Below are 26,178 nucleotides of genomic sequence, written 5' to 3'. Positions count from 1 at the left end.
AATTACTCAATCTAAATTTAATATCTCTACTCCCTCCCCGACTACCGTTGGGCATAGGGACACTAGTCTAATAATACTGCAAAGGGCCCCATAAATCCTAAGGATGACCCTGCTAGCATATGAACTGGGCTTCCATAACAAGAGCACAGGAGACTAGGGTTTCATGACGTGCTCAGGTGAAATGTGTGGTGTTATTTATGACATTTAAAGGCTTCAGCACCAGCCACCTCAGAGGACTACCTCTTTCTCTTCATATGTTACCAGGGCAGTTATTGTCACCTTGAGGTGCTGACAGGTCCCTTCTGGTATAAACCAAAGAAGGCTAGTGGCAGAATGTCATTGGCTTTAGAGCTCTCTTTTTCCCTTGGTTCATGACCTGCCCAGATTTGGGACCTTCGGGACATGCTACAAAAATAATCTCCTCAGCTTTTCCAGGGGAACTGAATGCTTTGTAGATGAAGTAAGTTGGCATGAAGAAATTTATGGGAGCTGAGCAGCAGAAATATTAATATCTTTATTCTATCCAAATGGGAACAGTTTGCAAGGGAGTATGGTGTGGTCTTATTTTGACTTACTGAGTAGATTTTCTTAATTGAATATTTTTACAGCAGCCACAGCGCTGGAGAGGTTCACTGTACAATAAAAGAATAGGACAACTTAAAATAATGCTATTAAACCAGGAGATGACTCATTTGTAACTATATTTTTTAATGAAAGACTGTGCAGGAATATGCATAAAGTTTACTCTTACCTGCTGCTATGAGCAAACACCTTAACAAAGCTAGTAAGATAGATGTGAAATGATTCATATGTACAGTTATCATGCTAAAGGCACTGCTAACTGAATATATACAACTTTCCCAAGAAAGCAAGGAAGCAAAATAACCTCTCCTGGGGTAAAAACTGCACATTCACCACATTCTTTTCTAGGCAAATCTGTCTGTCACTTTCAGTAGCCCAAGTGCTGTCAGGATCTTCTTCTCTTCATCCAGAAAATCTGCATAATTTACATTCAGTTGCTCCTCCATTTGTTCTCTTGATTTCTGTCCACCAGCCACTTTCTGAGGAAAAAGTAATCAATAGTTCATTATTAGCTGTTGTTAGCTTTGAAACATGAATACGATTCCTTTGCTTTTCAGTCAGTGATCAGTGCTGTCTATTTCACCTCCTCCTTATTAACTGTATAATCAGGAATGGAGCATCACTGAGAACCATGTGCACAGAGTTGTCATTTCATCAGGTGGGTAACATCATTTATTAGTCAGGTTGATACAGAGCTATTGGATCGATTTAATTTTTCAAGCCCTTGCAATAGGACAAGTCCTCACCATCTATTCAAGGCTCACTTCCTTTCACATACCACATAGGACTCTTGGTATATAACGTTCTATATGATACTATATTTCCTTCTCTATGCAAGGGGGAATCATTGAATCGGGCATATCCGATTTGCTACGGTCAATGGTAATAACAGCATTGTATATAACATGTTCCCAACAACATGATATGGAGGGCACACAAGCAAGAAAAAACAAATCTGATTAAAATATTAATTAAAATATCAAACTGGGAAAAGCATCTATATACAACTGTTGTAATAGCTCTATGCAGGTGGGGCTCAGGCATGGAGACCTTATTCACAGCAGCAATCATTACATGAACAGTCCTACTCATTCCAATGACACTACTGCTATATATAAGGGCTGAAGGTTTGGGGCCTCTGCCTACTGACCGTAAAGTATAATACTCATAATAAAAGGGGATCTAAAGTAATATTTCAAATGAACTGCTAGGGGAAAGAGGAAAGAAAATAATGAGTTCTTAAACAGCGTCAAATTTATCTCTTCTCTAACTTTACTGAAGTCAAAGTGAGTGCTGGCTGAGTAAGAACTGAAGCTCTAAGCATGAATTGGTCCAGTATATTCTCTTCCCCCAAATAACGGAGTAGTCTATGAATATGAAAGTGGTCAGTTTGGATTTACTTAGAAAATGCTAAACAAAAGTTATTTTTAATTTATAAAGCCTAACAGAAATACCACAGGAAATTTTACCTAGATCAAACAGAGGCATATTTTATAAATAAAAATAAATGAACTAGCTTTTTTGCCCCCTGAACGTAACTTACTATCTTCTTTCTTTGTTTTTCCAGCTCCAATTCCTTTCTTTCTTTGGCTCGGAATTCTTGCCGTTGTTCAAAAAAATCTAGATGTTTGATCTCTCTCTCAAAGTAATGAAAAACACTGGCATGCTATTAAACCAAAGACAAGTATGGTTTGTGATGATCACAGTAAATCTTATTTCATTTTTCAGCATATAATCCATCTACAGTAATAATGCATTGCTTTAAAGTATCTTTTTAAATATACAGAACTAAGTACAAAATTCTGTAGTAACGTAGTACATGGACCATTTCCTGATAAATCTCATAATGCTGTTACCAATTTCCCTATATTAATGTGGTTCTATGCACAGTCTTACAGTAAAATAACATAAGAAATTATTAAAACAAACATAGATATTTTTGGTATAAGTCTCTGTGTGGCTAAAGTAATTTTTTATAGTCTCAACAAAAAACTAACTTTACCCACTCTCATTGTGGAACAAGAATGACCACTCACAATCTTGTACTAATACAACTCGATTGGTTTTAAAATAAGGATTTAGTTAAATCAATCCAGGTCTGTGTGTAAACCATCCCTGAGTTATCTTTTTGCATAAACCCCCACCCATCCAACTCCACTGCTCCACTATCACAGTTATTTGTAATACCGCACACCTGTTTCCCTAACAGGACTGTTCAAGATTTTAGAGTGTTAACAGAATGTAAAGATTTTAATGTAATTAGATACATAACACCATTTGTGAATATTTATGAGCACAAGTAGTGCAAGTTTATATTGTATATTTATATTGTTTAACTTCATAGTAAGTTTACAATGTACATGAGTCTATAAATAGTAAGAGGAAGGTGGGGGTTATGAGAAGGAGTGGTTTGGGGAAGGAAAGAGAAGAGGGAGAATAGAATAAGCTGTGGGGAAAAAAAAGTGCAAGAATGAGTGAGAGGGGGTTCCTAACTTGTTTTCAGGTGGGGAGAAGAAATTGGGAGAAACTGAATGAAAGAGAGAGAGAGAAAAGACATGCAAAATCAGCACCTAATTAATACAATGGATGCAAATTATTTATTTGTAATATTACAGCTCCAGACCCCATTGTACAGACACAGAACAGGACAGCCGCTGCCCCCAAAGAACTTATGATGTAATCATTTTTACTCTCAGGAGCAGTCCCAATGAGTTCATAGAGACTAGATACGTAAGTAAAGGTTTGCAGGATCAGATCCTAAAAGATCTAAAGTCAGATCCTCAGATGGCATAAATCAGCATGCCTCTTTTGAAGTCACTGACTTCCTTAGAGCTATGCAAAATTTTATAAGAAAAATTTCAAGGCAAATGTATAGAATATAGTTTATGAAACCTGCTGCATTTTATGCACAGAGCAAAAAATATTTCTACTGTTCGGATACTTTGTCTACATTTTTCCCATTGCCTGGTTGTAATGATGAGTCATGACAACTCTGCTTATTGCAACAACTGGTTTTTCTCTGAGGTCTCCCACCAGGTTCAGTTTTGGTTTATGAGATGTTACGAGATCACAACTGTAGATCAAATACAAATTAATCAACTTAATTTGTAGGAATCCAATATCCTAAAAGGATGTGCCTGAAAAAAACACTTCATGAAAACCCACAAGATATGCAGTCACTTAACGGGTAAGTAGAAAATGTTACAAACCTCATTGCTGGAAGGATGACTTAATGTCCATGAGATTTCTAAAATATGCAGTGTTCCAAAGTCATCAGATACAGCTAAAAAGTGCTGCTTTGCTGTAAGATTATAAAAACAAAACAACCAACCATGCTATTATGAAGAATGAAGAAAGCAGATTAAAATGTTTGTATAACCCCAGACTGCGGGACGTAAGACAGCCACTAGCTGATAGATTAGGAAGAAAATTCCTCTAACTTATTCCATGATTGTCCATTATGGGTATTCTTGCATTTTCCTCTTAAGTATGTGGTTGGTACTGGTCACTCTTGGATAGTGGATTAAATGAGCCAGTGTCCTGATCCACTGAAAATTACTGTGCTGGCACCTTGTTAACTATGAATTCCAGCATTTACTAATTAGCATTTCAGCTAAGGCGTCTATCCATACAAAATTCCAATAAAGTTGAGTCCTTGCATATTAGTTTTTGTGGTTATGCTGAGAACCTCATCATGGATTGGGTCTCTACTGTGCTAGGCATTCTACCCAAAGAAAGGATGCCTCCTGCCCTAAAGTGCTTATGGTCTAGTAATGGAACTTGTCTGCAGTTTTGATGGTTTCCCACCGAAAAAGCAAGTATCATTTGATAACTCTTACATCATGTGAAAAATATTTGTATTTCAAATGCACAGTTTCAACCATAAAATATTTAAACCTCATAAATCTCTTCAGTTGTGGCAAAATATAAGCAAGTGTATACATCTATCTATCTTTGTAAACAGAGAGTGACCAGCTCCCAAAGACTTGTTTTTGTTACAATGTATTTTTTAACTTTTTGCAGCAAAAATAGCTTTATTTTGTCTTATTTTTTGATAATTAAATGTTCCTTATTACACAAAAACCTTTTCAAAAGAAACAATACCATTTTTGTAATACAGGCAGTCCCCGGGTTACATGGATCCGACTTACATCGGATCCTTACTTACAAACGGGGTGAGGCAACCCCGCACTAGTTGCTTCCCCACAGCAGACCAGGGAGACGCGAAGCTAGCGCCCCCCTCAGCAGACCAGAGAGACGCGGAGCGGCTTTTCTCAGCAGACACCTCAGCTTGAGAATAAAGGACTGAGGGAAGTGAGGTGTGGGAGAATAAAACTGAGCTCTGGAGAAATGTTTGGCTAGAGTTTCCCCTACAATATGTACAAGTTCCGACTTAAATACAAATTCAACTTAAGAACAAACCTACAGTCCCTATCTTGTACATAACCCGGGGACTGCCTGTATTAAAAAATGAAAGAAATGGTGCTTAGTTGCTTGTGTAATAATAATATAACATGAAGGTCCCAATGCCAAAAAGATTTATTTTTGTGCTTTATTTTATTCACTGTGTGAAGTATTACTGACTTCAGTGGAACTATGTTCAGTGTATAAAGGTAGGTTAAGCATAAGCCTTTCCAGGATCATGATGTAATTTTTTTTAATACAGTGTTATGAAAAAGTGCAATCTCTGTTAACATACAAGAAATGATCCATGGTTTGATGCAGGTGATCATCGATATGGAGATGTTCTGGGTCTGGGATGGCTCATGCGTTTTTTCCAGTAGGTCCCAAATATCAATATTTCCATCTTCTCTACCAATGAAGAAAACTCCTGCCCTCGATAAGGACCAATGTCCTACAGTGTATCTTTTTGATGAGCAGCATGATTGTAGGATTGGGCCACTCTTAAAAAAAAATAAAAAGCCAATGTAAAAGAAACCAAGGCAATCATACAGACAGTCAGACAGACACACCAACCACCACCCAGTCAGAGCTCTTTCAAGTCTCCTGCTTGTGTAATGTAAGAACTATCACCATTTCTGAGTGATCCCATTACACAAATAATTATGGTGTCAAAACCAGTGTGTCTATTGTTGACTGGTAAAGAGAAGTGTTATAGGGAAGTGGAAAAGCTGATGCCCATTTCCTCAACTGAGGGAGTCTGTCTATTGACAAACAAGACAAAAAAGTAAAGTTCTCGATTCCAAGAAGGCAGTAATTGTACGGAACTTTTTTTTTTAAATATATATTTGGCTGGCCAAAAGACTGCTGCACCCATTACTCACTGATACAGATTCTACCATAGCCATCCTTGCCTTTGCTATTTTTAGGCTAGAATAGTACATTTCCTTTTCCCTATGACTAGTCACGTTCCCCTTCAATGTGCTATAACTCCCAGGGACAAAAAGAGAGAGTGGATTATTGCTGCTTTCTCTGTTCAAATTACTTTAGCCTATAGCATAGTTAAGCACATCCTATCTCTACTCTCAGCCTCCTCTGACTGAGACTACTTGGAAATTGAAATAGCCTGGGCAGATGCCACAAGAGTCACCAAAGCTGGAATTAGAGAAAGTTGCTTCCTGCGTTGGAGCCAAGTTTACACAACTATTTTTAAAACCTTAGCTCTGGCAGGAAAAATAGTGTATTTTTTAACCCAATTTATTTTCAAACTAGCAGAGGCTCTACCATTTGCCATCATTTCCATGAGTATTGTCCGTAAGGCTATATACTTCAGTTACTCTCTTCTTTTCTCCATCAACTGTACCATGTCTGTTATCAAAATAACTTACTGAAACACCTTCTTTCCATATGGCAAAATTCCAGCCTCCAACACTAAGAATGATGTCTTTGAAAAATGGAGATCTTTGTATACTATGGACAATTCCATCATGGATGGTGTGTTTGTTAATTGGTTTTTGACCTAACATAATGAAAAAGATAGTTATTTTCCTGTAATTCCTGTTTTCTGAAGATAGCAAAATTGATCCTACAATCCTCATCTCAGCAGTAGGGTTTTTGGGATAATAACTACTGCAGGATTGGATCCATTTTTTGGCCTGGGCAAAATATGGCCTGTGGTTCAGATCCATCCCATCAAGCCACCGGTTTCCAGCCCATGGATGCTGCGTGGAGCCCCCGGCAGCCTTCCTGCTTGCTTCACCGCCGTCCCCTCTCCCCCATGACACTCAGAAAAGCAACTGCCAGGCTGTTTCTTCACAACTGTGAGACCAGAGAGGAGGGGACAAGGCCTCAGGTGCTGCCCCCATCCTTAGCACAATCCCACTGGTCAAGTTTCTGGCCAGAAACCAGCCAATGGGAGATGCCTGTTTGAATAACACAAAGCACCATGCTCCCCCTCCTCTCTGGCTCAGTTATTCACACATGCACATGGCACTGCAGCCTGTGCAGGGGCAGGGCAGGCTGCCTGCCTGAGAAACAGGCTGGGCTGCTGGCCGGGAGACACCCAGGTAAGTCTCCTGGCCAGATCCTAGTGCCCAGCCCCACCCTTCCCCAACCCTCTGCCCCCCACTCCTACCTCTAATCCACATACCCAAACCCTCTGCCCCTCTCCTGTGCCCATGTCCTCTCCCAGACCCTGCACCCCAATCTTCTGCCCTAGATCACAATACCCTCCTGCCCTAGGTCACAACCCAAACTCTTGCACTGCCTCCTGTACCCCTCTCCCTTTCCCTAGACAACAACCTAATGCCCTGCACCCCAGTCCACAACCGCCTCCTTCACCCAAAGTCCCTGCCAGACCGTACACTCCAATTCCTTATCCTCAAACTCCCTTCTGCACCCAACCTCCATCTCAGACCCCATACTTCCTCCATTAATATCATGAAAAAGTGCAGTCCTCGACCACTCGCCAAAATCTTGGAGTGGCTTCCACATAAAAAAGTATTGCCCACTCCTGTTCTATATAGATTCTCTCTCCTGGGTTTTGTGTGCCACATCCATGTGCTCTGAAGGTGACTGGCACAGATAAAGGAAAGTGGCCTCAACCTGGCCTCCAAGGCTGTGTCTAGACTGGCAAGTTTTTCTGCAAAATCACATGATTTTGCGGAAAAACTTGCCAGCTGTCTACACTGACCGTTAAATTTCCACAAGAACACTGATGATCTCATGTAAGATCATCAGTGCTCTTGCGGAAATACTGTGCTGCTCCCACTAGGGCAAAAGCCCTCTTGAGCAAATCATTTGCGCAAGAGGGCCAGTGTAAACAGCACAGTACTGTTTTCTGCAAAAAAGCCCCAATCGCAAAATGGCTATCGGGGCTTTTTTGCAGAAAACCGTGTCTAGATTGGCCACGGACGCTTTTCCGCAAAAAGTGCTTTTGCGGAAAAGCATCCTGCCAATCTAGACGTGCTTTTCCGAAAACGCTTTTAATGGAAAACTTTTCTGTTAAAAGCATTTTCGGAAAATCATGCTAGTGTAGACATAACCCACGTGTATGTCTGCAGCTTTGTCCAAGAAAATTATTTTGATATCCCATAATAACCCATACCTGTGCCTGGCAAATGGTTAAAATCCTGAAGTACCTGATTACAGGCCCTCATATTTTGACCAGTTTAATACAGTCTTTTCTCTTTAAGTCTGTTCTAATTTTCAGGCATTATACCCCGAGGAAGAAGATCCCTGTGGGGAGCTATAGAAGGCACTGTACTTGCCATTAGAGAATTCTCATTAATACAAATACTGTTACAGGTTGAACACTCTCTAGTCCGGCTCTCTCGAGACCTGAAAAGTGCCAAACCAGAGAATTTGCCAAACCACAAGAGGTCAATATTTAGGGATAAATTAGAGCTAAATAACAGCACAGAACACTAAGAGCCAGGACTGGTGGCTGTAAACAAACTTTATGGAACTGTGGAAAACGTGGCCACATCCTTGAAAAGCGTACATCCAGCTAACTAAAATTATGCCAGACCACAGATAACAAACCAGAGAGTGCCCAACTAGAGAGGTTCAATCTGTCTGTATTAACATTATATTCAGTGTACATTTCTGTGAGAGACTGACACCATTTGTGATGTTTTTAAAATATCCTTTGATTTATGTCTCTAAATTGACTATTTTTAGTCATTACACTATAAACTGTTAAAGTTCAGCAAGCATTTCTTAGTTCATGATAAACAATAAGGCATTAAAATGCAATATGAAACTTCCAGCTTCTCACAATAATTGAGTCCCTCAGTTGCAAACAGTGAAATATTTATAGTTTCCAATTAAATGCAAAAGCAACAACTAAAACCATTAAAATTAAAAAGCCAGGAATAGAGAAGTTTGGATTGCTTCAGCAACATTGTCAGACAAGTTGCATAACATGCAGACTATATCCTTGCTGTTTTTATATTGTTAAATGAATGGTTTCATATTTAATATATACCAAAAATTACTCAGAATGTATAGTGTGGCTAAACTAATGTCACTCCCAGCACTTAATGGGTTTGCAGAAATTTTCATTTTAGCTGTTTTGCCAATGATGGTACAGGCAGTCCCCGGGTTACGTACAAGATAGGGGACTGTAGGTTCATTCTTAAGTTGAATTTGTACGTAAGTCGGAACTGGCGTCCAGATTCAGCCACTGCTGAAACTGACCAGCGGCTGACTACAGGAAGCCTGAGGCAGAGTTTCTCTGACCCGGGCTTCCTGGAATCAGCTGCTGGTCAGTTTAAACAGCAGCTGAATCTGGACACCTGGGACAGAGCAGCTGGGGCGCTGCCGGGTAGGTCCCCGCAGCGCCGCACCTCGGCGCTTCAGGGACCAACCCAGCAGCACCCCAGCTGCTCTACCCCAGGTGTCCCCAAGTCAGCTGCTGCTCAAACTGACCAGCAGCTGATTCCAGGAAGCCCGAGGCAGAGCAACTCTGCCTCAGGCTTCCTGGAGTCAGCTGCTGGTCAGTTTCAGCAGCGGCTGACTGGGGACGCCTGGGGCAGAACAGCTGGGGTGCTGCTGGGTTGGTCCAGTAGCGCTGAGGAGCGGCGCTACTGGACCAACCCAGCAGCACCCCAGCTGCTCTGCCCCAGGCGTCCTGATTCAGCTGCTGCTGAAACTGACCAGCAGTGGCTGAATCAGGACGCCTGGGGCAGAGCAGCTGGGGTGCTGCCGGGTTGGTCCAGTAGCGCCGAGGAGCGGCGCTGCGGGACCAACCGGCAACGCCCCAGCTGCTCTACCACAGGCGTCTGCGAGAAAAGCCTGGTCTTCGGGGGGGGGGGGGTGCACTAGCTGCGCCCTCCCCGCCCCAGCAGATCAGGGAGACGTGGAGCAAAGCCGCGGAGGACATGGACGGTGGGACCGCGGTGCGTCTGGGCGGTCCCGCCGCCCGCGTCCTCCGCGGCTTTGCTCCGCATCTCCCTGGTCTGCTGGGGGACCTCCCCCAGCAGACCAGGGAGACGTGGAGCACCTTTTCTCGCCCCGGAGGATGCGGGCGGCGGGACCGTGGTGCATCTGGGCGGGACCGTGGTGCATCTGGGCGGTCCCGCTGCCCACGTTCTCCGGGGCGAGAAAGCCCCGTTCTTAAGTACGGATCCAACGTAAGTCAGATCCACGTAACCCAGGGACTGCCTGTATTAATATAAGATTTTCAATTAATGTTCTTTTGTTTAAAAATAAAATTTGCTATTTTAAATAGCCTAATTAAGTTTTCAAGTGAAAAGACTTGGAAAGGAGAGAATTTTTACCACTGCTACATTTGCTGTTATTCTGTGGCTGGAATTTTGGAAATAGTCTTCTGCAAAACCTTTTGCAGGGTCAGGTCCCCCACACTAACAGATTGACCCACTGCTGGCCACAATTGCAAGAGGTCCCACTGAACTGGCATTAAAACATTTTAATTCCTAGTATAAATGGCACAACGTGGTTTTTTTTTCCGCATCACTGATCATGCATTCAGGAATGGTATTGAAAAGATCTCCCTTCATTCTACAGTAGCAGTCTAATCTTTTACAACAGCAATTTGAAGTCTCTGATGATACCTGTTGTCAGCAGTGTGTCAAATTCCTACTACAGACCGGGCAAGAGTCCTTTTTATAAAGCTTAGATCTCCATATAATAAAGCAAGACTTTTAAGTCTGTCTGTAACCATCCATATGTCCACTAGCTTAAAAAGGCAGTTTTTGGTTGATGGTGAAAAACTTGAACTTACTAATCAGTCTTCCTGAGTCACTCTCTCTTTCCATCTTCCAGTCAGAATAAATAACTTCACCATCCTGTGATGCCAGAGAAATCAGATAAATGCAAACTGGAGCTGGGTGAAATATTTACATAAATGTTGTAGTCAAAATGTGCCTATTTTTAGTTTGTAACACTGGAGTCTATTAACATGACTGCAAAAATGGGGAAAATGTTCATATTAGTTTATCAGGCTTTGTGTTGGGTTGTTTTGATTTTTTTTTAAATTGCAGTTTTCGGGGGGGAAAACCCTCAACTATCAGCATTTACAGGGTATTCTTCATGTAGAGATGGAGTAGTTTACATGTGGTATGGACCTTGCCCCATGATTTTAGGAAAGGGTGGCAAGAAAAAAAATTATTTCAATGGGAATCCCAAAATGGAAGAAATGCAGGAAATATTTAAGACACCTCTTTAAATTGTTCAGTTTGGCAGTTAGATGTGGTTTAAAGGGGTAGAAGCTGGAACAATGGGCTTATTTTTAATACAGGACTAAATTCGGGGGGAAATTGAAAATATGATAAAGCTTTCATTAGACTTTAGGGAAGACCCTGCAATCGATATTACTGCCCTAATGGTTCTGGCAATGGAAATAAGGACAGTGTGTGTGTTCCTGGTGTTAAGAATTAAGTTCAATATATTTTGGCTGCGATTTCCAAAGGAGCTGAGGGGAATGAACTGCCCAACTCCCGCTGACTGTCAAGTGTATGGTCCAACAGTCTTTTAAAGTCAAAACTGTAAATGAATGTGCCAAAATGTGGAATACAAAGGCCAGCCCAATTCACAATGAACAAACCACTGAATAATTCAGAAAGAAAATATACATGCACTAGTCTGTGTAAATTGTTCAGCATACCCCAACTATTTTTAAAAAGATCAGAAATTATAATCAATGTTTTTAACTTACTTCAGTTCCAACAAAAAAGTTGGTGGGGATATTCTCCAGTATTTTAAGAGGTTTGGTTGAAGGGAACTTGAATTGCTTATAAGGATTTTCATCTCCCAACCGTTCTGGTTTGATTTGGAATTGCATCTTATCTTGAGAAGAATAAGGATACAATCATTTAATTATAGAGGGCAATTTCCTAGATCATACATCTTATTTTCCTTACTAAAGTAATTCAGGGCTGAGAGATTAGAACTTTCAAGATGAGAAATAAAGGAGGAAAGAAAATCCCAGAGAAGAGCATACACGGTTATTGCATGGAATTAAATTGTTGCCTTAAATCTAGCAGGGAGAAAAAGGTTGAGGACGTACAAATTGCCAGCAATAGGAGGCAGGCTAGTTAAGCAGTACTCTTGTAGTGTCTATGCTTGAGCTTTTTCATAAAATCTCTCACAGTTGCCCACTAGTGGCAAGGCCAGCCAGTGGTGTTTTTCTCACAGAAGGGCTACATGACACTGGTTAAAATGCCCTAGTACTTCCAATGTTGCTACCCCGGCAGAGCTATGACACTGGTCCAACAAAGGAAGTATGGTGGTCAACCATCCTGAATTAGGTGTGACAGTCTCAAAAAGAGTTCAAGTCCTGGTCCCAAGCTGAATGACTCAGGAACAGCATTTGTCCCAGATTCCCTACCGCTCTCATTCTGTGTCTTCTGAGGCTCAGGGGCAGTGCCAGCCTCTTTGGGGTCAGATGACTTTGGCCTTAGGCCCCACCCCTGCTCTTCCTTTTACCCCTGAGTCCCTCCCCCCAGCTAAACTGGAAGCTGGAGCCAGGTCATGATAAGAGGTGGCCAGGGAGTCTGGGCTACTGTGGTATGGGGCCATGGGCTGGGGGCTGCCCTTGGGCATGCCCCCTCCTGCCTGCACCCAAGGCAAGTGGAGGCCCACAACTTAGTGAGCTTGTAGAACTACATGTAAATTTGTTTTTTAAACCAACTATAGTCAGTAGTGGACAGCTTGTAAATCTGATCCAGCACATCTTAGTAACAGAGTTGTAGCATGTCAGAGTCATTGTGGTAATGATTTCCAAAAGTATTTTTAAGAAAATTTGTTGTACCGTTAGTACTAGTTTGCTCCAAATCTTATCAACTTGTCTGATGATCTTTCATCCTTCCAAAGCCTCCTTATCCCCCTTTTGTTGCCCTTCCCATCCTCCAAAGACTTTAATGATTTTTCAATATTTTCATTTTGATTGCTTCTTTATCAATGCAGGTAGCAAGGATGGTCTACAGTTAGCACATTAGCATGGGACTAAGAAGAACTGGATTCAATTACCTGATGAGTCATTTACCTGTGTGACCTTGAGAAAATCACCATGGCTACATCTACACTGCAGGCTTCTTGCGCAAGAACTGTTTTGCACAAGAGTTCTTACGCAAAAGGTCTTGTGCAAGAGTGCATCCACACTGCCACGTGCTTTTGGCAAGAGATGTGCTTTTGCACAAGAGCATCCATGGCGGTGCGGGCGCTCTCTTGTGCAAGAAAGCTCTGATGGCCATTTTAGCCATAGGGATTTCTTGCGCAAGAAACCCAAGTTGCCCGTCCACACTGTCGTCTTGCACAAGAGTTCTTATTCCTCATGGGGAGAGGAATAACACTTGCGCAAGAAGCCCTCTGTTCTGACCCTTTACTGTAAATTTACTTGCGCAAGAACGCATGTGCAGTGTAGGCGCTCCGCAAGTTTTTGCCATTCTTGTGCAATGGCCATTCTTGTGCAAGAAGCCTGCAGTGTAGACGTAGCCTTAGGCTTTCTGTGCTTCAGATTATCTTTGTATAAAACGGGGGCAATAGCATTTCTTCACCTTTGAGAGGATAAATACACTGAGGATCATGTGGTAGTGGCACTGAAATACTATGGTATTGGAAGCCAACAGTACTTCTTAAGATACAAAGACATCTCTCTGAATATTTTCTCTGAAATTATGGACTAATAAGGAGACACTTTCTGATTCAAAATGAGCAACAAGAAGACTTGCCGCAGGAGTAGAAAATTACATAAGGAAAGATTAATTTAAAAACTCCCAAACTAATGAATTTCTAACAGTGGCTCTGGAGCAGATTGCACATGGTGTTGCCCAATGCTCAATTCACTTTGTTACCAGTAGGTACTACTGGGGGAAACAGCTTGCTAGTATAACTTCTGAGAATTGATAACCTGTGATCATTTGGTAGTGAATTCTGTTCTTTTCATTCTGTTTGTGTTCACTATAGCCTTCAGTGCCATACACCATTACATTTAGGAAAACTGATCCATTGGTTACAGTGCATTTATGTTGCTTAACTTTTATTCTATATACACAGAAAATCATCTTACCAACATACTTATCTCAAAAATATACACTGGATATTTTACCTGGTATTTTGTAATGGAAATGCTCATCCTCAAGGCTAATTTTGGTAGGACTATAGTCTCCACTTGTGGCGCTCTTGGATAGGTTTACCTGTTTAGTACAAAGGAGTGTTTGATAACTCATTTTGTCCAATACTTGAGGCCTACTGCTAAATGGCTTTCTAATGTAATGGTACAGGTGTGTCAGTGTGAAGTGCATTCTTCAAATTCCATACATTGTGCTTCTGTCTTCTCCTTCCCTAGCCGTGGGAAAACTGTGACCTCAGTGGTCTAGTCTGCATTATTCTTTTCTCCCTAAAGTTTCTCAATGCTGCCACTTCAATGTCAGCTCCACTGGTGGGAGCCCTAGTGGCCACCTGTGTTTTAACAAACATATCTCCAAACCTTCTCTGAGCAAGATAGACAATCTGGTGGTAAAAATGCTGCTATATACTACAAGTTCCACTATAGCTTATGTTTATTCAGAAATTACTAGGTTATATTAAAGTTCTTGTAAGCCAGGACTTGTTTCAATCAGGGCACATTGACCCCCAGAAAAAAATCAGTTGTGGGTCACACACAGCACCATTGGGGTTCTGCTAGAGCCAGAAATAACATGTGGGAGGAGGCTCTGGGCTGGGACAGGGTGTTGGGGTCCAGATTCTGGCTGAGGGGGTTGGACTGGAGATAAGGAGTTTGGGGTATGGGAGGGGATTCTGGATAGGGACCAAGAGGTTTGGAGTGCAGGAGGGGGCTCAGGGCTGGGACAGGGGGATGTAGTGTGGGAGGAGGTTTGGGATGCAGACTCCAGGGGGGAGTTTGGGTGCTGCTCAGGGCTGAGGCAGTAGCTTCAGGGGGCAGGTTCCAGCTGGGCGGTATTTACCTCAGACAGCTCCTGGTATGTGGCAAGAGGACAAAGTCAAACTCCCTGCCTGCCCTGGCTCCAGCTGCTCCCATACGCGGCTGACAGCATGCTTCTAGCTGGAGAAGCAGCCTGTGCCTGCAAGTGGTGCCCACATAGCTCCCAGTGGATATGTACCCCCAGCCAAAGGGAGCTGGTGCTGGGGGTACAGCCACATGGAGTTGCCCTGTTAGCCCCTGCACCTAGAGACGTGACAGCTGCTTCCAGGAGCCATCTGGAGTCAACCAGATTTCTACCTAGCTTCTCCACTGAAGCAGGGCGAGTCCGCACTTATGGCTTCTGGCCTAAGTGCTGGATGGGGAGAGATGCTGAGGTTTAGGGCTTCCATCCTGGAGTGCAGATATCTGCTGTAGGCCAGATGAAGTTAAGTAGCAAGTCAGATCTGACAGTGTATTGTAAGTTCCCTATCTCTGTTGTAAGCTAAGTTTGGAAAGTATTTGTCCTGTTCTATTGTTGTAGTGATGAAATATGGTCTTCCCCTACTGTAACCACAACAGAATTCAAAGGAAAACCATATTAATGTGAACATTTATATGGAAAGATTTGGTAGAGTGAGCTTGCATGCACTCACCCTACCGCAGTGGCTTCTTTCCTGCAGGTCTGGATCTGGCTCCCTACTCTGGGCATTGTGACCTGGTATGTATGGGGTTATAGTGCCACTCAGGGTTGGCTGGTGGGAGTATGGAGGCAGAGTGTGCTTCTGCAGGTGGCTGCTGCTCTGTCTACAGGGCAAAGAGGCACCAACAATGAAGGGATTTAGGCAGGTGTGGGCAGTAAAAAGGTGGTGGCCAGCCAGGGTTTGTCTGTGGTGGCCCACTGCCACTATGTTTACCTGCACCTCCACAGGTATCAAGCAGTCACAGCTCTTGTTAGCTGAGGATCACCATTCATGGCCAATAGGAGTGGCAGAATGTGGTGTCCTGGTCCGTGTCACTGCCCGCTGGTCCCATTGACTGCAAATAGTGATCTGCAGCCAACAAGAGCTGTGATCGCCCAACACCCACGAAGGCGCAGGTAAGAGGACCTGCAAGGGACTAACCCCAGCAGATCAGATCCAGCCACAACCTGTTATTTGCCCACCCCTGGATTTAGGTATAGTGTCTCTAAGGAGGTGTAACTGAATTTTCATACCTGTGCCTCTATGCACTTTCCCTCCTAAAACCATAACTTTTAGTAAACTTACTATGATTGTGATTTTTAATTAAAAAATGTGCTGACAACTGTACAGGCCTATAAATTGCATACAGTACCTTAATGAGAGGTCTCCAGGAGAGATCTAGATGTTTAAATGTAGTTGGTACATCAGGGGGAGCCTCAATAACCTTCTCCTCTTTTGGTTTCTCAGCTGAATTCTGGATGGCTGTTTTGGGGGCTCGAAGATCCCAAAAGAATATGGAGCTCCACAAAACAAGATATTGTAGATCATTGTTCTTCATATGCTTAATTATCATTTTAACGTTTCAATAAGCTTTTATATAATATTTGGTTTTTTATCTTCAATATTAGAATAGCAATAGATGCAAGAGTTTGGGGAATAGAGAAAGTTTATAGCTTCTTTTGTTCACTGGGACATATAGTTACTCCACATTTTGTCCTCAACGTCTTGTTAATCACATGCTGTAGTTAAATAAGCATCGTAGTTTGCTTAAGAAAAAAGGAGGTTACTCACCTTCCTGTAACTTACGTTCTTCGAGATAAGAGTCCCTGGGGGTGCTTCACATCAGGTGTTGAGCACCCCTGTGCTTCTCGACAGAATTTTCTGAGCAATGAATTGGGGGCCACGCATGCGCGGTGCGTGAGCCTCCCTCAGTACTATCGCGCATGCGCGGCCCCCTCTCCCTTCAGTTCTTTCTCTATCCGGAACCCGGCAAATAATATATTAAGATGTTATCATAATGGCATTCTGAAGTAGAGGGAAGGAAGGGAGGGTAGTGGAGCACCCTCAGGGACGCTCATCTTGAAGAACGTCAGTTACAGGAAGGTGAGTAACCTCCTTTTCTTCTTCCCTTGGGGGGAACATAGTATTTTCGATCAGCTTTCCTGCATGTTGGTGGGATGGATGCAGGTGTTTACCATAGGGTTTTAGCGGGCTCCAAGATGGCTGGTTTAATATGAAGTGCCATCTTTGTTGCTGTACTGGGCTGGAGGATGTTAGTGAGTTCATGTTGAGAAACCTGAACTTCTTCCATAGATATATTCAAATCAATAGCAACTCTTTTAAATATATCTTAGAAAGAGGAGAGATCATCAGTGGTATGAGTAGCAGGTGGTAACAAAGCCTGCTCTATGGCTGGGGCTGCATTTGAATGTAATATAGATGTAGAAGCTGACATCAGAGAGCAATGTCTTTAACTGTCAGTTCCCCTCACAGAGGTGTGGGGTGACCAGTTTAAAGGAGAGCAGGGTTTCGCCATATGCTTCGTCTTACATGGTCTCTTTTTATATTGTTGAGGTGGTTGATTGAACATTTGCCACGGTGGGGGGCAAAGCATAGGCCGTGGCATTCAAAAATAAGGCGCCCAGGGAGCCATTTGTGCTCTAAGAAAATCTGGTTGTTGCTGATAAGCAGACCATGTAGAGCCCTCCATTTATGGCTGAGGTGAAAAAACAGGTAAACATTCCTCCTAGTCCTCAGAGAGGGGGAAGGGAAAATCAGAGAATGGAGATTGAGGATGTATGTTATCAGTCAAATTATGCAAATGTAAAGTGGGAGAGATTGCCAGGTCTTTGTGGTCCTTGTGGCTAATGAGGGGAGTCTCACTGAGCAGCGCTCTTGCCCCTAGTAATGGGAGAGGGGGGCCAGCACCCAGCGGTTGGTCTGTGAGGGGATTCCTCGATGCTGTGATAAGAGTGGGAATATCTCCTATGGCCCATGGTAGGGCAAGCATTGACATGTCAGACAGCGTGGAATGGGAGGCAGGCACGGGAAGACCTGTTGCCTCAGAAAGGGCAAACATTTTGGCATTTTTATTGCCCTTTTTGTGCTCACCCAAAGCGGTTATTACCTGAGCAGTGTGTCTTTCTCCCCTCAGCAAGCCGCTTTCTGGGCTGCTGACTCAGAGAGCTCATCCCTGCCTTTGATGGCTTAGGGGACGTTTGCCTCATAGATATGTTGCTCAGACCTGAGCCTGGGTCAGAGGTATGGTGTTTGTCCTTGTCAGAGAAGGACATTTTAAGTAGCAGCTGTCTGTCTTTGCGTGTTTTTGTCTTAGCGCAGTTGGTGACAGGCATTAAATTCTTGCAGAGCCTGCAGCTTTCAAAGCCAGGTGGTTGGAGATAGCTGTTCAAGACTGTAGGCAGTTGGGTTTTTTTCTTAAAACTAACTCTAAACAAGTAAATTAGCTAACTACTAACAGGAACTGTGGAAATAAATTAACTCTAAACAACTATTTGAGGAAAGAAGTTTGTGAGGAGAAATCTTTGTGAGAACAGGAGAGTTCTGTCTGAAGCTGGGGGGCAGTAGAAAGAAACTGAAGGAAGGGGGGGCCACGCATGCGCGATAGTACTGAGGGAGGCTCGTGTGCACCGCGCATGCACGGCCCCCAATACATTGCTCAGAAAAATCCATTGAGAAGTGCTGGGGCGCTCTAAACCTGATGTGGAGCACCCCCAGGGACGCCTCTCGACGAAGAACTACATACTTAGTGTATGAAATGTGCTCCATTGCAAAGAGCCTAATTATTTAGTCTGGGAACAAGTCAGCTATGCAAGCCCACCCTCCTCAGCTGCTATTCCAGTTTCTGGGTTGGAACTGCATATACAGCCTTGCCAGCCAACTGAAGAATATAAAAAATGTCAAACCTGATCAAACTCTAGGGCCATCTAGATCAGCATCCTGTCTCTGAAGTAGTGGCTGCTTCTTGAACTAAATGAGCTATACTGGCAAAAGGATCATGTGTGGGTCGAACTATATCTACACTGTGGCTTTTGCAGGTTTAGAAATGTCAATTAAAAGCCACACTGATGTTACTATTCAAGCAAAAGTTTGAAGTATAGACATGGCCTTAGGTTATTTAGTAGTATTTAAATGCAGTTCTCAGGCCTTCCAGGACAGCCTATGTGGGGCCAGCCCAGATACTTTTTTCCAATGGCACAGGGAGAGCATGAAAGCAACCCTGTAAAGCTGCCCAGCTACTAGACTCCACACACTGCCACGATGTGGGGCTTCAGTGGTGGGTGGTCTGTGTGCTGACTCTGTCACAGGCTGAATTTCAACTATTCCAGACAGCTATGTAGGGATTCAGAACTTGGTTAGTCACACTACAGAGTATATGCTGAAACATTTAGCAGAGAGAAGGAATAAGGTGTATTTAAAAGAAGTTTCAAGGGAATTCAGGGAATGTTTTGTGATTGTTTATGCCTATGAAAACATGTAAAATGTAATACCAATCAGGAGAGCAGGTGATAAGCTGTACGCAAACTCCAACTCTGTTTTCAAAAGTAATGCCCATTCTGTTAACCTAAAATAATAATAAATAATAATAAACAATATTTTTATCAACAAAACTACTCCTTCACTGTCAGTAAAATAGGCTTTAAGAAAGTCTCTCATTGGTGGCTGCAGCTGTGCAAGTCAGAGTTCACTTGTCCCTTGATATGACAATGGAACAAACAAATATTACCAAAACCAGCATACTCAGGGGAGTGGATAGACTTGTCAGGACTCCGGGCAAGGTGAAGAGGCTCTGCTCTGCGATCCCAGAAGGGGTGGGGCCTCAAGTGAAAGGGACAGAGCTGGGGTCAGCCAGCCCTTAGGGCTGCACACAAGGCCCCAACCAGCTGGAGTGCACCATGCGACGTTAAAGTGCAGCAGGGGAGGTTTAGATTGGACATTAGGAAAAAATTCCTAACTGTCAGGGTGGTCAAATATTGGAATAAATTGCCACGGGAGGTGGTGGAATCTCCCTCTCTGGAGATATTTAAGAACAGGTTAGATAGACATCTGTCAGGGATGGTGTAGACGGAGCTTGGTCCTGCCTTGAGGGTGGGGGGCTGGACTCGATGACCTCTTGAGGTCCCTTCCAGTCCTATTATTCTATGATTCTATGTTCCAGGGCCAATTTAGAGGATACTAAGTCAATAATATCTTGAACAGAACCAGATGCAGAAGTGATCCCAGCAAAACCCCATTCATTATGCCCTTCATGTATGACTGTAAACCGTTGATAACTATGTCTGGGAATGGTCATCCAACCAGTTATGCACCCACTTTATAGTACCTCCCTCTAGGTTGTATTTCCCTGATAATAAGGTCAGCTACATAACTGAGTCAGCTGTAATAAAAAATTGAGAGTGGAGTGTTCTATCCCAAAGTACAGTGAGCATGAGACTCGACTTTGGCAGTCAGAAATAATGAACCCAAGTACCACTGAGATTATTACAAATAATTCCATTTTGTCCCACATGATCTGTAGTTCATGCACTGATTTTATTAGTGGTTTGGAAAAAATAGAAAGTAATCAAATATCAATTGAAACTCACCTCAAAATAGTCTGGCAGCCAGTGTATATCTGTTATTACTGTTTTATGGCCATATTCAATGGAAGAGACTGCACAGTATCTCACAAAATGTGGTTCCTTACCACTCTGTTGTGCTTGTATAAACGTTGGCTAGAGACGTTTTTAAAAGATACATTTTAAAAGGTATGTTTTGCAAAATACATTAGTTATCAAAGTAAAAAAAAGTAAACCTCACATATAGTTAATGTCCCTTTGCAGTATTTTACTTCAATCTAGAAACCCTTCTAGAGGTCTGATCTGAAGTCCATCAAAGTTAATGGAAAGTCTCAGATTTGAATTAGTCCCTGCCATACCATACTGTGAAAAGTATATCCAAATTGCTCCACCCACCTCCAACATAGCATTATTTCTTCCACTCTACTCTCAAGCCTTCCTTCTAATTACCTACTTTGTATCCTCTTTCCATTCTCATCTTCATGCATTCTTCCAGAGCACACACTCTGCCTGGAATGATCTCCCTCCTTCCATGAACCAAACCACCTTACTGCTATCCTTAAATTTGACCTTTAAAACACACATCTGCATACACTTGTAGCACTGACTAGGGGATTATATTGATTTGATCCATTCAGTAACTTCCTGGGGATAGAATTGATGCTCAATAAATAACAATGCCATATTGTATCTCTAGTCTGTATAAATTATAGTATTATTAATCCGGGTTCATGATACAGATATGAGATTTTGATAAAGATTTATATTGTTGCCTCATGTATTGGAATTCAAACGGTTTAGTTACTACTTCGTTGCAGGCCTACATTTTCAGCCTGCATCCCTATTACCATATTTATTTCCAAAAATTGTTTTTATATATATATTCTCATTAGGGTATATTTTAGCACTAGTCACAGAACTCAAGTACTAACCATATTAACAGCAGTATTCTTGCGTCCGCTAGCACCAGTTTTAGCATTCTGCAGCTTCTCTTCATACTCAGAAATGTCCCACAATACAACCTATTAGGATAAATAAATGCCATTACAAAGTCATTTTTCTGTTTATCTGATACATTAAAACATACTTCTGAACTATAATAGGAGCATTGAGTCTATAAAGAGGTAGGCTACGTTCTGTGCCAGAACCAGAGGATGGTGGTTTTTTTAAAAAGGCTTACCTCTGCAGACCCTCACTGTAGCAGTCTTGTGCAAGAGACTGCAAATCCTAGAACCAGCTGAGTCAGTTAACAATTAGCCTGTGCAGCTTGTCACACTGATCAAGCGTTTCAGAGTGTCACCTTTAAAGTGACTGTTATGGCTATGGACTGAAAAACCCCAGCTTCTATGACATCACATCCTTAGGACTCAAAAAAGGATTAGATATTTTTATGGATGATAATATTTACTGATATAATAAAACATCATGTGGGATATAAACTTTCATGTTTCATAAACCACCAAAACTGATGAAAGTTGGGAATAAAACTTCCCCTATCCATAAAAATGTCTAATTATTTTCTGAATTGTACTAATCTCCTGCAGTCCGTAATACCTTGTGGCTCTACAGGTGGTTAATGTGTTGTGTAAAGAAGGTATTTCTTTATCTGTTTAAATGCATTTCCTTTCAATTTCATCGTACGTCTCCTTGTTTTTATTTTATGGAGAGTATACAGGGATGCCAAACTGTATATTCCCTACGAAATTTATAATTTTTTATATCCTCTCTCATGTCATGTTTTATTGATTTCCTCTCTAGAACTGAAAAGCAGGAGAATTCTAAATATGGGAAGCATTCATCTTCTAAAGCCAGGATGAAGTACAAACAGGGAAATGACTGTGGACATACCCTGGTGCCAGTGGTAACAGACACTCAGGTGCAAAGAAAAGCCCACAGTTCTGCCATATGAAAGATGAAGGATAAGGTCAGTATAGCCCTGCCTAAAGACAAGACTCTATTGAAACCATGAAGAAATTATGATCACAGACTGCTTTGGTACTGTTTATAGCAAGGAAACTGGACAGAACTGCTATTCTAGATTCCTCAGAAAGTCACAAATTATTTACATGTTCTCCTCCTTCATTATATATGCAGCTTCTGACAAACTAAGGGAAACTGTTTAGAGCAGCTCCACAGGACAGTCTCAGTTTGGAAAGAAATCTTATTTCTCAGTGGTACTATCCATGTGCACCATGAATTACAAGGTTCTGATGGCATTTTATGTGGTTTCTTGCACCTTCCTTTGATATCCCTGGGCAGAGAGGATACTGCACTAGACAGACTGCTGATCTGATCAGTCACGGTAACGGTTGTTGGTTTTTTTAATTAACTGTTTTCAGTGGATGAAAATGCTGTTTTTGGAATCAAGAGGCTTAGATACGTCAGAGCAGGGGTCTCAAGCACCTAGCCCATGAGCCAATCCTAGCCAGAGAAATTGCACAGTCCAGACCGGGAGTCCCAGCGGACTGGAGTGGGGGCAGGCTGTCCATTACAGGAGTTAGGTGCACTTGCTCTACTACAATCTATTTCTGCCGCAGCTCCTGCCACTATGGGGAATGCGGGGAAGGGGAGGGGACACAGTTGCTGCCACTGCACCCTGCCATGCTCCCACCAGTGATCCCCAAAGCTGCATGCTTGAGGAATAGGGCATCATGGAGTGTAGAGGGTGGGGTAATGGTGGAAAGAGGTGGAGTTTGGGGGCCAGTAATGGACAGCCTCCTCCCCGGTTGACCAGGGATCCCAGGCCGGATTGCGCAATCACTCCAGCCAGGATTGGCCTAAGAGCCAGGAGTTTGAGACGCCTGGTCTAGAGCTTTCAGTTAGCTTAGCCACTTAAATATGAGAAGTAGACATTTTTAATCAACTCAGACTTAAGTGCCATTAGTAATTCTAGGACATAAAGAACAGCATGCAATGCTCCTAGGAGTGGCAATATGCAATGTCAATTCTATGGAGGAGAAACGTGAGTGACTCATTCTGATAAGGTGACCAGACATCCTCCTTTGAGGACAGTCTTCCTTTTGAGGGGCTTGTCCTCCCCAATAATTATGTCCTCCTTTTGTCCTCCTTTGAAAAAAATTGTCCTTCTTGTCCTACTTTGCCAAAAAAATATATCCTGCTGTTTTTTAAAGTATCATTATACTGCAGTTGAACCCCTGTTAAAAGGCTTAATATACAGTAAAAGTACACTTAGAGGGTATTTATGAAATGTTATTATTTTGAGCCATTTTAATTTAAAGTCAGTGTGATTTTTTTTTTTTTAGTTGACACAATTAACCCTAAAAATGTCAAAGAAAAGAAAATGCCATTTCAACGAGAATTTAAAAAAGGAATTTCCTTTCATCAGAATTGTGGATGAAACAAGAGATGATTCATTAGTGAAGTGTACTGTCTGTTGGATGGAATTCAGTGTGGCAGTAGGTGGCTGATCCAGCATAACAAAGCCTGTTTCATCGAACAAACATCAAAATTCTTTAACATGGGCATCAATGTCCCAGAAAGTTACAGACTTCTTAGGAAGTTCATCATTTGGAGAAGACGTAAAGAATTTAGCAGCTGCCGAAGGTCTGACTGTGTACCACACTGTGATGCACAAAGTTTTTGGAGCATAGACTGTACGTCAAAACTAAATGGAGTACTTTATAATAAAAAATTCCATTGTGCCAGAACTAAACGAGAGGCTATTATTCGCAATGTTTTTCAAACTTACGCACAAGAGAATTTGAATAAAGATTTAGATGAAGCTAAATTTGTTACACTTCTTTCGGATGCTTCAAACCACAAAGATATAAAGTTGTATCCGTTGTTAGTTCGTTACTTCAATTTTGAAAATGGTATTCAAATCAAAGTTTTGAATTTTGAAGCAATTGATGTGAGACATCTGAAATAATATCCAATCATATCAAAAAATTAGTGGATAATCATAATTTGAATGATAAAGTTATTGTGATGTGTGCCGATAACACAAATACTAATTTTGGCGGTATAAATCGCAAAGGCAATAAAATTGTTCATAAGAAAAAGATGCATTTACTTGGGAAAATGATTATTGCAATAGGTTGCAATGCCCATGTTGTATCTAATGCCATCAATACAGCATCAAGCTTAATGTCCATCGATGTTGAAGTTGTGATACCTCAAATTTATTTACATTTGAATGATTCACTGTAAGAGTTATATCATTAAAGACTTTTTGCAAAGAAGCCTCAGTTGAATATAAAAAACTGTTGGGATATTCAAAAACAAGATGGTTAGCTTTAATGCCAGCCATTGAACAAGTGCTGCAATTGTTCAAGATTTTAAAATCATACTTTCTAAGTTTGGAAAAATGTCCACTGATTTTGAAAAACTTTTTTAAGAATGAATCTGCTGAAGTAACTCTGTATTTTGTTCACAACCAAGCAACTGTGTTCCAATCAGCTATAAAAAGTATTGAAAAAGCATATAACTTCTACAGAAGTGGGTTTGCATATTAAACAATTAAAGGAGCAACTTCAATCACGTCTTGAGTCCAACTTCTTTCCATTGGTTGTAAACAAATTACAAGAGAGCAATCTGGGAATGAAGAAAGAATTTACGAGGGAGACAATGAGCTTTTATAAAAATGCTCTTGAATATCTAGAAAATTGGACTAAACATGACGAACCAGTGTATGTGTTTGATTGGATTCTGCTGAATGAAGAAATTCAATGGAATAAAATCCTTGAAACAGTTTTATTCGTTAAAGAAAAATTTAGCATCACAATAAATGACAATTTATTGTTTGACAAAGTACGAAGAATTAACAATATAATAAAAGACAATGAATGGACTGAACGCGAAATTGATAACTATGGATCGAGATTTTCATTTCTTAAGAGTGACAAATATTGATATTTTTAATGTTATATGATTGTTTTTGTTAAGTCTGTTTGTCTTATAAGATGACTAATATCGTGATCATTTATTTATGATGATGATTTATATACATATACAAGTATGTTTTTTTTGTCAACTCAGTGTCCTCCTCGCACATTTTCAAATTCTGGTCTCCTTAATTCTGATAAATTAGCTAATTAAACAGCAAAATATATTAATGGGGGGGAGAGGGAGAGAGTTTGAGGATCTCTGTCTTAATAATTGTCCAGAGCATGAGGAATTTCCTCAGATAAGATAATGCCTATCCTATCAGCATTATTTGGTGTGGAATATTTTATTGTGCTGTAAAACCTTTCTCACTAGGGGAATTTAGACCCAGACATAGGTAGGGAACTACTATGAATATAGTTCCTTAGGAAACTGAGAAGGAACAGGAGAGCAGGAAATAATGTGCAAGAAATGGGATTTTCTTGTAGATACTTAATTATCCATGGGTTAAGAGACATCATTGCCCTATAAGGGTACAAACCCTGTTTCACTACCACAGTAGGCTCATTTGTACAGAATCCGTGGGTGCTGAAACCTGGGAAATTTTTCCACAAGTGGTGGTGTGATTTAGCCATGTGTATTTTGACTGTGTATCATTAGTTTATATAAACATCCGAGTTTGCTTCCATGCTGCATTTCCATTTGTTGTAGAACACTAAATATTCACTATTTAGTGCAGATACATTATGGTGTAAATAGTAGTAAATTAAACTTCAAAATGAAGATTTAGTAGATCAATATAGAAAATAAGGGAATTAAAAAGAATGGAACTAATACCTGTCCATTAATACAGCCTCCAGCAATAATATTGGGATCAGATGGACAGAACTCAAAGCAGTAGATATCTTCAGGACACTCCAGCATTAAC

General features: G+C 41.5%; 1 protein-coding gene and 1 long non-coding RNA gene across 6 annotated transcripts in view; one reads left to right on the top strand and one right to left on the bottom strand.

Annotated features, from left to right (window-relative positions):
* Positions 1 to 926: 926 nt before the first annotated feature.
* The window catches only part of DNAI3 (dynein axonemal intermediate chain 3), a 53,805-nt gene continuing 28,553 nt past the window's right edge, over positions 927 to 26,178 (bottom strand). For all 4 annotated transcript variants that reach the window (XM_075936377.1, XM_075936376.1, XM_025183175.2 and 1 more), the window contains exons 11-23: positions 26,088 to 26,177; positions 21,338 to 21,427; positions 20,433 to 20,561; positions 19,338 to 19,411; positions 16,202 to 16,349; positions 14,054 to 14,141; positions 11,663 to 11,793; positions 10,730 to 10,793; positions 6,372 to 6,502; positions 5,282 to 5,486; positions 3,792 to 3,883; positions 2,126 to 2,248; positions 927 to 1,061 (exon numbers count right to left, since the gene is read on the bottom strand). In XM_075936377.1, coding sequence (XP_075792492.1) covers positions 927 to 1,061; positions 2,126 to 2,248; positions 3,792 to 3,883; positions 5,282 to 5,486; positions 6,372 to 6,502; positions 10,730 to 10,793; positions 11,663 to 11,793; positions 14,054 to 14,141; positions 16,202 to 16,349; positions 19,338 to 19,411; positions 20,433 to 20,561; positions 21,338 to 21,427; positions 26,088 to 26,177 — 1,500 coding nt within the window. The remainder of the gene's footprint in view (positions 1,062 to 2,125; positions 2,249 to 3,791; positions 3,884 to 5,281; positions 5,487 to 6,371; positions 6,503 to 10,729; positions 10,794 to 11,662; positions 11,794 to 14,053; positions 14,142 to 16,201; positions 16,350 to 19,337; positions 19,412 to 20,432; positions 20,562 to 21,337; positions 21,428 to 26,087; position 26,178) is intronic.
* On the top strand, positions 2,116 to 26,158 carry LOC142830574 (uncharacterized). 2 transcript variants are annotated; one of them, XR_012905944.1, is made up of 4 exons: positions 2,116 to 3,312; positions 3,694 to 3,769; positions 22,164 to 22,329; positions 23,669 to 26,158. It is a non-coding gene; the product is annotated as an uncharacterized LOC142830574 (long non-coding RNA). The 2 variants fall into 2 exon arrangements; XR_012905943.1 differs by having other exon boundaries at positions 2,116 to 3,769.

This window comes from Pelodiscus sinensis, chromosome 9 (genome assembly GCF_049634645.1).
Source record: "Pelodiscus sinensis isolate JC-2024 chromosome 9, ASM4963464v1, whole genome shotgun sequence".
In the NCBI taxonomy this organism is placed as follows: Eukaryota; Metazoa; Chordata; order Testudines; family Trionychidae; genus Pelodiscus; species Pelodiscus sinensis.
Note: the sequence above shows the minus strand (reverse complement) of the source record. Positions and strands in the feature narration are given on the sequence as shown.